Source organism: Anolis carolinensis, chromosome 1, assembly GCF_035594765.1.
Source record: "Anolis carolinensis isolate JA03-04 chromosome 1, rAnoCar3.1.pri, whole genome shotgun sequence".
Classification (NCBI taxonomy): domain Eukaryota; kingdom Metazoa; phylum Chordata; class Lepidosauria; order Squamata; family Dactyloidae; genus Anolis; species Anolis carolinensis.
In genome coordinates, this window is record NC_085841.1 from 324,065,782 (window position 1) to 324,078,975 (window position 13,194).

General features: G+C 39.7%; 1 protein-coding gene across 1 annotated transcript; it reads right to left on the reverse strand.

The window, feature by feature from the left end:
- Positions 1–655: 655 nt before the first annotated feature.
- On the reverse strand, positions 656–5,941 carry LOC134295498 (glutamic acid-rich protein-like). The gene is made up of 2 exons (XM_062968248.1): positions 4,722–5,941; positions 656–1,144 (listed from the first exon to the last, which is right to left on the reverse strand). The coding sequence occupies exons 1-2, from the start codon at positions 5,876–5,878 to the stop codon at positions 1,108–1,110; spliced, it is 1,194 nt and encodes a 397-aa protein (XP_062824318.1). The 5' UTR covers positions 5,879–5,941; the 3' UTR covers positions 656–1,107.
- Positions 5,942–13,194: the final 7,253 nt, after the last annotated feature.

The window sequence follows — 13,194 nt, forward strand, 5'->3', positions numbered from 1 at the left end:
ATTTTCTTTACTTGAGAGAACACGTCTCTAAAAATCTCTAGGTCTCCCAGGCTTATTATGGTCAATTTTCACTGGAAAATACCAAAATAGAACTATTTACCTTTTTTTCTGAATACCTGTAATGCTCAAATTAATTTTTTGACCCACCATTATTTTGTATGTTGACACATGCCCTTCTCTATTACTGGTATAATGACAAGGCTCAGCTATGGGACACTTACAAATACAACGGTTTTGTCTGAGCAAATATTGATCATTCTGCTAAAAAGATTACCAATAAAGAATGATGGTCTTTCAGTTGCCAAAATCACTATAAAACAGGATGCTAGGGAAGTAAATCATTCAGTGATTAAATGATGCCAAAGCTCCTGTCTTGTAAATCATGACTTTGGAGGAAGATGTATTTATATAGATAGGGACCCAGTGTGGTGTAGTGGTTGGAAAGTTGCACTAAGAAACTAGGATACCAGAATCTGAATTCCCATTTGGCCATGACTTTGGACAAGACACATTTTCTCAGCCTCAGAAGAGGGCCCTCTGAACAAATTTTGCCAAGATTTGTGAAAGGGTCATCCTAGGATCACCATATGTCAGAAATGAGTTGAAGGCACATAAGAACAGCAATCCATATATAGATTGTCTAAATAATAAAGAGATTTCATTTAGCATGTGTGAAAATCTAAGCAAGATTTCTTTTTTGTATAATAATTTTTATTGAATAATTTGCAGATAGTGAAAACATACAAAGCAAGTTAAAAACGGGGAGTTACAGTGGGGATAAACAGTGTTGGGGGGGGGAACAAAAAAAAAAAAGGGGGGGGGGTCAAGGTTGGGGAGGGAAAGGGAAGGGAGGGAGGGGGCTGATCCAATACAAAACTTCCGTTCTTTCCTCTTATATCGGCATTAAATTTTTAACTTTTAAATTAACTTTCTTTCAATGTCCCGGTTCGTTTCTGCATATACCTCTGTTGAAAATACATATCCACTTTATCCCAATTTGTCTTCTTTATTGGTTTTCCTCTAGTTTCTTTCAAATACCAAGTTAGTTTGTCCATATTCTTTATTTCGTCTATCTTCTCCATCCATTGCTCCAGCTCTGGAATCTGTTCAGACTTCCATTGTTTTGCTAGAGTTATTCTGGCCGCTGTTGAAATATATATGAAAAGTTTGTCATCATTTGTGCTCCACCCTATTGAGGTATCCACAATACCTAATAAATATAGTTCCGGTTTTATAAGAAATTTTTTATCCAATATTTTTTGAGCCTCTTCATGAATTGTTCTCCAAAACTTTTGAACTTTTTCACAGGACCACCATTGATGGTAAAAAGAACCTTCATGTGTCTTACACTTCCAACATCTATTTCCATAGTTTTTGTACATCGTTGCCAATTTTTTAGGAGTCATATACCACCTGTGGAAAATTTTTAGCCAGTTCTCCTTTAAATCCCAAGCATATGTATATTTTAATTTCTTATTCCAAATTAGTTCCCATTCATCAAATTTTATTGGGCGGCCAATATTTCTTGCCCAGTTAATCATACATTGCTTTACTGATTCAGTTTCTGTGGACCATTCCAATAAAAGGTTGTAGATCCTCGATATCTCATTCTTTCTGATTTGTAGTATCCTATCCCATGTTTCTTCCTTTTCACAAAATCCCATATAACTATCTTTCTTAAATTGTCCTTTAAGTTGGGCATACTGAAACCAAGTTAAATTCCTGAATTTAATTCTCAATTCTTCTATGTTTTTCATTATGTATATACCTTCAGATTTTTTTAGTATGTCCTTGTATCTTGGCCAGACTTTCCAACCTAAGATATATCTTTGACTCGCTTCCAATGATGAGACCCACAAGGGTGTTTTACTGTAACAACGATTTTTGTACCTTTCCCATATTTTTATTAACGAGGCCCTGATAAAATGGTTGCCGAAATTCTTTTCTATTTGTCTCTTATCTTGCCATAAATATTTGTCTCTTATCTTGCCAGCCCCTACGGAGGTCAAACCCTTCCAATGTCAAAATGCTTTCATCTGTCAAGTTTATCCAGTCTTTAACCCATTTCAGGGCGCACGCTTCATAATATAATTTTAAATTCGGCATCCCAAAGCCCCCTCTATTGTTTGCATCTGTCAGCACTGTGTATCTAATCCTAGGTCTTTTATTTTTCCATATAAATTTAGATATATCTCTATTCCATTCGGTAAAAATTTTTGTGTTCCTGATAATTGGTAGATTTTGGAATAAGTACAATAATTTTGGCAAAACATTCATTTTGATAACTGCTATTCGGCCTAATAAAGAGATATTCATAAATTTCCACTGCTCCAAGTCCTTTTGGATCTCCTTCCATTTTACTTGATAGTTGTTCTTTAATAGTTGAGAATTCTTCGTTGTTAATATAATGCCCAGGTATTTAAGTTTCGATGTTACCTTTATACCAGTAGACTCTTGTAGTTTTTCTTGGTTTTGCTTAGTGATATTCTTAGTCAAAATTTTTGATTTTAATTTATTTATTTTTAGTCCTGCTAGTTTTCCAAATTCCTCTATTTTGTTGATCCAATTGTTTATTTGATATTTTGGTTCTTCAATTATACAAATTATATCGTCTGCAAAGGCGCGGATCTTATACTCTTGGCCTCTTATTTTTGTTCCTTTTAAATCATGGTCTTTACGAATGTTGATAATTAAGGTGTTCAATGCAAAAATAAAAATAAGTGGTGACAGAGGGCAGCCTTGTCTTGTCCCCTTTTCTATCTTAAAAGGCCTTGTCTGTTGTCCATTAATCAATAGACTCGCCTCCTGTTTATTATAAATTGCTTCGATAGCATTCGAAAACTGGTATCCTATATCTACTTCTTTCAACAATAATTTAAAAAAAGTCCAATTCAAATTATCAAATGCTTTTTCCGCGTCTATGGCTAATAATGCCACTTCTTTCTCATGGTGACATTCATAATATTCGATAATATCAACTATACATCTTAGATTTTCACTAATATTTCTACCTGGTAAAAAACCTTTTTGCTCAGGGCCTATCCAATTTTGTAAAAATTCTTTGAATCTGTTTGCGAGTACCGTTGTAAAGATCTTATAGTCTGAGTTGAGTAGGGAAATTGGTCTAAAATTTCTTAGGTCAGTTAAGGTTCCATTTTCTTTTGGAATAGCAACTATATCTGCTTGGGACCAAGAATCCGGGATCACCCCCTCTGTTAACACCTTGTTCATAATTCTCTGTAGATGCGGTATAGCTTCCTCCTGTAATATCTTGTAAAAGCATATTGGAAAACCATCTGGTCCCGGTGCCTTATTTGGTTTCATTGTTTTTAACGCTTTTCTAATTTCTTCTATTGTTATTTCTCTATTTAAACTTTCTCTCTGTTGCTCTGTTATTTTGGGGAGTTGCAACTCTCCTAAGTATTGGGATATTTTGTCTGGGTTTACCTCCTCTTTTTTATACAGTTCCTCAAAGAATTCTCTGGACGCTCCTAGAATTTCCTCATCCGTTACATATGTTTTCCCTTCCCTGGTTATCTTAGATATGTATTGTTGCTGTTTCTTTTTCCTTAGTTTTCTCGCAAGCCAGATTCCTGGTTTATTCGCATTTTCGAAGTTGTGTTGTTTTATATACTTTAATTGTTTTGCCATATTCTCTAATTCTAGTGTTGTTTTCTTGTTCTTCCAAAATTTTAACTCTTTTATTTTTTCCGTATCAAGCGGATGTTTTTTCAGTTGGTCTTCCAATCCCCCTATTACTTTCATAATATCCTCTATTTCTTTATACTTCTTTCTATTTTTTTCCACTTTTTGTTGAATCAAATGTCCTCTCAAAACGGCTTTAAAAGCGTCCCATATTATTTGTTCTTTTATATCTGGTGTATTATTCAATTCAAAGAACTCTTTTACTAGGTTCTTATTCTTGTTTATATCTGCCTCCAATTTTAATAAGTTTTCATCCATTCTCCATTTGTAGCTGTTTCTTCCTTTGTTTATACTAATGATAACAGGACAGTGGTCTGATTTGTCCCGAGGTTGTATTTTTATCTCTTCTATTCTGGTGCATAGTGAATTAGAGAGCCAAATCATGTCAATTCTTGCCCAGGTTTTGTGTCTATCCGAATAGAATGTATAATCACGTTCATTTTGGTTATGGTATCGCCAGGCATCGTGTAAATCAAATTCCTCTTTCAATTTTATAAAGTTATTTGGGAGAAGTCTCGCTTTTTCATAATTCCTACTCATAATTTTCTTACTAGTGTCTAAGTTGGAGTCCAAAATTCCATTGAAATCTCCTAAAAGAATCAAGTGGTCAAATTTTACCTCTGAAATGTGTTTCCTCAATTCTCCTATAAATTTTGTTTTAGGACCATTCGGAGCATATATATTACAAACAAGAATAACTTGGTGGTTGAGTACTATTGTTGCTGCTATGTATCTGCCCTCCATATCTTTAAATTGTAGTGTAGGAGAGACCTTTTCCTTGATGTATAATACCACACCCCTCTTTTTAGTTGAATCACATGACATGAATTCTCTTCCCAGTTTCCCATTCACCAAATGTACACTATGTTTGGCTGCAATGTGGGTCTCTTGTAAAGCCGTAATGTCATAGTTCTTTTTCCCCAGTTGGGACATTAAATTTCTTCTTTTAATTGGGGAGTTCAAACCGTTTATATTGTTAGAATATATTCTTAAATGGTTTAGAACAACATTCTTACTCATTCTCGTTTTCATGGGGATTATCTGATGTCATCTGCGCTTTGTCTTCCTCCAATTCCTGCTCTTTTTCCGACCCTATTCCCTCTTCTTCTTCTTCCGCTTCCTTGTCCTCTCTTTCTTCTTCTTCTTCAGAACTCCCCTCTTCCCCCTCATCTGACACATTTACTAGTTTATAGAATGAGTCCGTTTTAAGCTTCTGTTTTTCCTCCGAATGGTATCTCGCTCTTTTAGCTTTCTTTCTTTTGACTGAGGGGGGAGTGGTTTCTGAAGGTATTTCACTTTTTCCCTTTATGTACCTCTTGTAAAACTCCTTAGCCTTATCTTCTGAGGTTAACCAGTGCTTTTCCTCTTTATATGTGACCATTATTCCTTCTTTTTTCTCCCAACGGAATCTTATTTTCAACCGTTTCAGTTCATCAGTCAGAAAAAAGTACTTCCTCCTTCTGTTTAATGTTGCTTGAGGGAATTCTTTTAGTACGATCACTTTTTTACCTTTGTAATACAATGGGTTTCGGCTGTTTTGAATCAGGATTTCATCCCTTATCCTTTTTTTTACAAAATGGACAATAATGTCCCTCGCCACTTTATTTCTTCTGGAAAAGTTAGTTTGAACTCGATAGATTTTGTCAATCTCATTGTCCATATTTTCTTCTGTTCGTTTTAGGAGATTAGCTAACAATTTAGTTATCAACTGGCGAGTATCTTCTTTTGCTTCCTCCTGCACATTTCGGAAGCGTAGCTGAAACTCCCTCTCGTTTTGTTCAAGTTTCTCCTGTAGTTTTTCTAATTTCTCAAGTTTATCATTTTTTTGTTCAAAATCATCCATCTTTTTTTGTAGGGTATTTTGTTGTTTGACTAATTTCATATTTTCCATTTTTAAGTTGTTAATCTCCTTATTTGTCTTCATCATTTCCTTTTTCAACAATCCCATCTCCTCTCTAAATTCTTTTTTCATTTCAAGAAGTTCCTCGCATATTTCCCTTTGTTGAATAGTTTGTTTGTCCATTTTTATCTGGGCTTCTTGCTGGTATTCATCCTGCTTCGTTGCCAGTCTCTGAATCTCTTTCAAAATGTCTCTCAAGCTAACCTCTTCTGGTTGTGAAGGTCTTCTTCCTGCAATCTTGCTGTTGTCCAATTTTGGTCTTGTCCCTGCCATCTTCTTGTGTCCCTCGTCGTCCACGTCGCTACCACTTTCCTCCTCTTTAACCAGAGATCGCTTATCTCCTCACGCTCTTTTCCTCTTTTTCCACTCCGTTCTCTGCGTTTACCTGTCAAGCCTTACACCCTTATGTCCAATCGCCACTTACTTCTCTCCTTTCCTTACCGGCGCCTGCATAGGCTTCCTTACAGAAGCTTCCTTGTGGATCTCGCACTGTGATGTTTTATACTGTTTTACCCCTTTTATTCTCCCAAAGGGGTTTATTAGACGTTATTGGTACTCACAGTTCCGTTTTCTATCTGTGTTTCTGGCGGATTTTCCTTCGGTGCACCGGGTTCAGGGAGCGCTTCCGCCCACATTGACGTCGCAGGCAGCCACTTCCGCCCTTTTTCTGCCGGATATTCCCGCTTACAATCCGCCTGTGTAAGGATTTCCCCGCCTCCTTATGCAGATTTGGGCAGCTGTTGGCTTGTTTTCCCCAGGGAGCGCCGTAGACACAACACCAGAGGCTTCAAGGTCGCTTCGCCCGGGAGCTGGGTGGGTTACGCATACTTTGTCGGTCTCAATCTTCGTTTAATTTGTCTTTTTTTTCCCCTTTTCCCTTCAATTCGCAATATTTTCAAAGTATTTCAAAATTCACTTTTTTTTTTTTTTTGACAAACCAATCTCCCATATAGTCTAGTAGAAACAAAGTTGGTCACAATATATATTTAAATATTGTCCAATACCATCTCCGGTATGTATATTTAGGATCTTATACTAATTTCTTGTAGAATCTTACTGAACCCGGTTGTAACGTCGATTAGAGGAAGAACTCACTCTTTGCTTGGTTGCATCGCTGCTCGCTTCTTTCTGTCTTCTTATTATTTTAAAAATGAGCCCGGTCGGCAGTAGATGCGGGCTTTCTGCCCGCTGCCGCTTTTGCGATCCGCGATCCCCGCGCTTCTCCCGGACCCGTACACCTCCGATCCCCAAGAGGTTCGGATCAACGGGTGCTGGGGGCCTTGCGTCCCTTCTCGCCTCGATCCACGAGAAGAGGGGAGCTAAAAGCTCAAACCCGATCGCTTACCAAGCGGTGGTCCGCTGGAACTTACAGAGGACCCGTCCTGCCGCCATCATGGCTCACCCGGAAGTCCGCAAGATTTCTTCACCAGAGGTCTGCAGACTAAAAAGATTACTTTGAAAAGTTTAGCATCTTACAGTCTGCTCATACAGACTAGCTGTATGAAGTAGCATATCCTTGCATCTATGCAAATAATTGTTTCTTCAGTTTTATGTATACAGTATTATTTGCATGAAACCTAGGCTTATGGGCAGGTATTTGCAACTGCCATTCTGATTACTTAGTGATATTAAATCATTGTCTGTCCTGTATATTCTAGTGTTTTTGTGTACTATAGTTGCACTAATATTACACATTGTTACGGTGGTACTGCCATCATTGATGTCACTAGAAACATCAGTGATCAACATGGCCATATACATCATATATACTAATGTATATGTTGACCTCATGTATAAGTCAAAGGCAGGTTTTGGGGCTAAAATTGTGGATTTTGATATGACCTGTGGGTACATAGTCACCTCTCTGACTCAGAGGGCCAGTCATCCCTCGCTGCCACCACCATTTCCCCATCCAGACATTCAGAAAGGCAGGAAGTGCCATGGAGGAGACTGTAGGTTGGTGCCTTTTTAGCTTCTGCCTTTGGACACTCAACTCATAGAAGGAAAAAGTTCCTTTTTTCTAATAAGTTACAGTACTCACATTGAGTAGACAGCGTACATTAAGTCACAGTACTGGCCAGTGACATTTACATGTCTGTCGAGAATTTGTGGTAAGGAGGAATATTCCATGTTGTTATATTTTCCATCACCATTCACTTTTTGTGTGTGGCAAACATCTTTCCAGAGGAGCAAGGAGTGATAAGTGATATTGCTGGTCCTTTTCCCTCTTGCCTATTTCCTAAAGTTACCAAAAGACCTACCCGTTGTCCATTAGTACGCTTGCCTAGCTTGGTACAAATTAAATCACCTTAACTTCTCTTTCACATGCAATAGTGCGCTACCATATGCTGCTGTCTCTGATGCTACCCTATGCCATTTTAATAAGAAATATAAGTTTCACAAAACTGCAAATATGCAGCAAGGCCTGTATAATCCTATTTAAAATGGTGTAGAGAAACAAGCCTTGCCACTTACCCGCTTTCATTTGTGAAGGAATCCTTCCACCACAAAAGCATCCATGATGTGTAGACTCTCTCTCAGTTAAATATATATGTGTGTGTGTATGAATAAGTTGCATTTTTCCACTTTCATAGGTTAGCACTGCTAACCCCAGAGAATGTGGACTAATATTATAAATAGATCATTGGTACCATGCTTCAATACTATCATATCTACTGGTATAACCATTTCAGGAGGCAAAAAGATACAGAAAAGGAAAGCAGGGCTATTCCATTGTCTTTGCTTAACTACTTGCCCTTTGGCCAACATTTAGCAGTAATGATTTTATTTGATTCACCCAGCTGGTGTAGAACTATAAATTTTAAACCTTCTTCCAGCCCCCTTCTCTTTTTTTTTCTTTTGATGTCAAGGGGCAGTGGTAAACACTGGCCATAAGTACAGGTATTTTACAGGACAAATTGTTTTGTTCAAAGGGACTTGCCCCTTGTTGCCAATCTGAGAAAACATTTATTGGACTGCAACCAAACTAACTCTGAAGTAGAAGGAACTGAACACTGGCCAGATAATGCCTATGGTATTTTAATAGTTCTTTAAAATGTAGTTTTACTAAACCTTATGGCTTAAATATTCAATTCTTCTGGGTATGGTTTGGTTTCTGGGCTATATGGCCATGTTCTAGCAGCATTTTCTCCTGACATCTCACCTGCATCAGTGGCTGGCATCTGCAGAGGATTCACAGAAGATGCCAGCCACAGATGCAGTCAAAACGTCAGGAGAAAATGCTGCTAGAACACAGCCATATAGCCTGGAAACCACACAACAAGCCAGTGATTCCAGCCATGAAAGTCTTCAACAATTCCATTTTTCTTTGAGATATGGTCAGAAGAGAGCCGGCTTAAATCCCGATTTTGGGGAAATGGTGGGGTAAAAATGAATAACAATATTCATTTCCTAGACAAAGCTGAGAAAAGTGGCTTGGCTGTAGGAACAAATTGTTCCTACCAGACATTGCAAGATTCCTGGATGTAAATAGAACAGATATTTGTAAATCTTGGATTTGCAGAAGTGTGGGTGCTTGTGTTAAGATCAAAATTATTTTAGGATACACTTTTCTGGATTATTCAGGAAGTCTTATCAGATATTAATCACAATTGGTATACTGAAAGTGTGTGGGGTTAGGATCCTGGGTTTAGGTTAGGAACAGTAGAGAACATTTGCATATCTATCCTAAAAATTGTATCTTATTCCACTGCAGACTTATAGTTTTCATACTGTGAACAGCAAAGCAGAGCAGACATTATAGAAGGAACTGCAATGCTAGACTTTCTTCTGATTTAGTATGCTAAGAATCAGAAGTTGATATCAGCACTTGACATGCATATTCTACAATGCCTCACAAATGGGAAGTGTGGCCAAGTGACATTAGAGTGTCAAGATGGTAAAAGTTTTTAATGAAGAATAAACAAGTCAGGAGTCCTTTGTTTTTGCTTGAGGCTACTGGAAAGAGCAAGATTCTGCCCCTACCTCTCCTCTGCCTTCTGTTGAGTTGAGAGCAAACTACTTTGAAGTCAGTATACAGCAATTGAAGTATGCTGAGGACAAAGTGGGAAAGTGAGAGGAGAAAAAAAAATGGGACATTTTTAAAGGAGCTGAAAATGTGGGAGACAGAGTATTGAGTATGCCTGCCAAACTGGGATAGCTGGAGTGTATGTGACATCCGTGGGTAGGTGCAGCCACTGAAGTCTTTCGTTTTGAGGCCCAGCCTTCTGCTTACATCTACACTTGAGATCTGGATCTTTCCGTTTAATTTCCCGCAGCGCCCCTAATTTAAATTGGCTTCAAGGGTCTGTGGGAAATGTGTAATTCCCCAATACTGTTCCTTCAACAGCACCTGAAAGCGAGGTCTACCTATCAATTTCCTTAATTTACAATGGGTTCTGCAGGAATGTATATGCAAAGGCTGGATGCAAAGGCTATCTGTCGGGGGTGCTTTGATTGTGTGTCCCTGCATGGCAGAATGGGGTTGGGCTGGATGGCCCTTGTGGTCTCTTCCGATTCTCCGATTCTATGCCTCCATTGCTGCAAGGTAAACCTATCAGAGCCAGAGAAAGTGGGACACTAAAGAGGACTAGGTTTAGAGCTCCCTGGCCCTTTTTGAATTAAAGTGGATGTAGTTCTCTCTTTCGAGACCAGGATTCGAATCTCTGCTCAGCCATGAAACTTATTGGTTGACCCTGGAGCAAGTCACACTCTCTCAGCCTCAGAGGAAGGCAATAACATACCTCTTTTGGATAAATCTAGCTAAGAAAACCCTGATTTTGGGTCATTTTACATCAGAAATAACTTGAAGGCATGCAACAACACTCCCTATCTTCCCCATTTTGCCAGTAGCATTTAGTTTGAGGTTGTTTTGTGGTCTTGTATATTCCGGTTATATAGAATCACAGAGTTGGAAGAAGCCTCATGGGCCACCCAGTCCAACTCCTTGCCAAGAAGCAGGAAAATCGCATTCAAAGCACTCCCAACAGATAGCCATCCAGCTTCTGCTTAAGAGCCTCCAAAGAAGGAGCCTCCACCACACTCTGGGGCAGAAAGTTCCAATGCTGAACAACTCTTAAAGTTAGGAAGTTCTTCCTAATGTTCAGGTTCTTTCCTGTAGTTTGAAGCTGTTGTTTCTCATCCTAGTCTCCAGGGCAGCAGAAAACAAGCTTGCTTGCTCCCTCTTCCCTATGACTTCCCCTCATATATTTATACATACCGTGTTTCCCCGAAAATAAGACAGTGTCTTATATTATTTTTTGCTCCCAAAGATGCTCTAGGTCTTATTTTCAGGGGATGTCTTATTTTTCCATGAAGAAGAATTCACATTTATTATTGAACAAAAAAAATGAACATTTATTATATACTGTACAGTAGTTGTCATCACAAAGCATCATAACCAGACAAACTGTGAATCCTATCAAGAATTTCTTGTTACTACCATTATTTTCATTTACAGCAATCTATGGTACGTACATTTACCAATCCTGCCTGCTCTGGTGTTCTGTTTGGCGGGCATAATTCCAAACAAAAACTTTGCTAGGTCTTACTTTTGGGGGAGGCCTTATATTTAGCAATTCAGCAAAACCTGTACTAGGTCTTATTTTCTGGGGATGTCTTATTTTAGGGGAAACAGGGTAGCCATCATATCTCCTCTCAGCCTTCTCTTCTGCAGGCTCTACATGCCCAGCTCTTTAAGCTGCTCCTCATAAGGCTTGTTCTCCAGACCCCTGATCATTTTAGTCACGCTCCTCTGGACACATTCCAGCTTGTCAATATCTCTCTTAAATTGTGGCACCCAAAATTGGACACAGTATTCCAGGTGCAGCCTGACCAAGGCAGAATAGAGGGGTAGCATGACCTCCCAGGATCTAGACACTATATTCCTATTTATGCAGGCCAAAAATCCCATTGGCTTTTTTGCTGCCACATCACATTGTTGGTTCATGTTTAACTTCATGTCAACAAGAACTCCAAGATCTTTTTCACACGTATTGCTGTCGAGCCAGGCATCCCCCACTCTGTATCTTTGCAATTCATTTTTCTGCCTAAGCGGAGTATCTTGCATTTGTCCCAGTTGAACCTAATTTTGTTACTTTTGGCCCATCTCTCTAATCTGTTAAGATGGTTTTGGATTCTGCTCCTGTCTTCTGGAGTATCCCAATTTGGTGTCATCTGCAAACTTGATGACCATGGCTTCTGACCCTTCATCCAAGTCATTCTGTTCAAGATGTTGAACAGAATCGGGCCCAGGACAGAACCCTGCGGCACTCCACTCATCACTTTTTTCCAGGATGAAGGGGGCGCATTGGTGAACTCACCCTCTGAGTTCATTCACTTAATCAATTACAGATCCACCTAAATTGACGTGAGGCTGACCAATAATTATTTGGGTTGTGCTTTTTCCCCATCTTGAAGATAGGGACCACATTTGTCCTCTTCCAATCTGCTGGGACTTGTCTCGTTCTCCAAGAACTCTCAAAGATGATTGTCAGTGGTTCTTACAATATGTATTGTAAGCTTGCTTGAGGTTGCTTTGTAATCTTGATTTGTGTTATATTGTATTATTTGCTTGTCATCTGGCTGATTTGTTTTACAACCGTATTTGTTTTGTGAGTTATTTCCCTTTCCTGGGAGTTATGCATGTTTACATATATTTTAGATTGTACACCTTTGGCAGGAGGGTATTGTTTGGGTTCGTTTCACTGTACATTTGATGGTGTTGTGTGCGTATATATACACACAATGAAAATTAATGAGCTTACAGAAGAGTCTTTTGGAAAAGCCCCTCCTCCTTCGCTGACTTCAGAGGGCTCTTGCGTTGCTCTTAATACTTCGAAGGAAGAGCTTTGCTAAGTTCCTCAAAAGCACTGATTTTGGGCACTGCGTGTTTTAACCAACATCCGCCGAGATTTTTTTTCCGCCTCACTTTTTTCCCCCGTCTGCCTGAAGCAGTCTAGTGCCTCATCACACTAGAGCATGAATCCACTTTAAATCCGGTTTCTGCTTCCTGCAGAATCCTGGGGTTTGTAGTTTGGCGAGGCCCAGGATCTGCCTGGCTGATCTGTTTAAAGGCCCTCCCTAAAGTGGATTTAAAGTGGATCCAAGCTCTAGTGTGATGAGGCCCTAGGCTCCCCAGGTGTAATAACGACATTCGGGCGCGGGGGGGGGGGGGGGCTTGTGGCCCTGCTTCGAAGGCCCACTGATGTCACTCACCCAAAACTGCGGAGTCCTCAAATCTTTCCAGGGCGCTTGCTTTACTTCCCCCTCCCGTTTAATTCCCAGGAGTTAAAGCGGGGATTGTGAAGCACCGCCCGCCCGCCTGCCTTAGTTTTCTCGGCTTCTTCAAGGCGCTTTCTGGAGGTGGTTTTGTGTGTGTGTTTTGCGTGAGGCAACACAACTCCCTCAGAGAGAACGCGAAAGGGGAGGGGGTGGGGAAACGGCCGAGCTCGCGCCCGAGAGGCCGCCTGGTCACGTGAGCAAGGATTCGAGGGGGAACCTCACGGCGACGAAGAAGGCGACGACACCCTTAAGGACGCCAATGGTTTGTAAAGGAGGGCCCCTTTTCCACGCATGCGCAGCCGGCGCTA

Excerpts from the sequence above, each read along its gene's own strand:
- LOC134295498 (XM_062968248.1), bottom strand. The coding sequence starts at position 5,878 with ATGGCAGGGACAAGACCAAAATTGGACAACAGCAAGATTGCAGGAAGA. Across the intron at positions 1,145-4,721 it reads CCCCATGAAAACGAGAATGA|CGGCCAGAATAACTCTAGCA; the intron begins GTAAGAATGTTG and ends ATATTTCAACAG.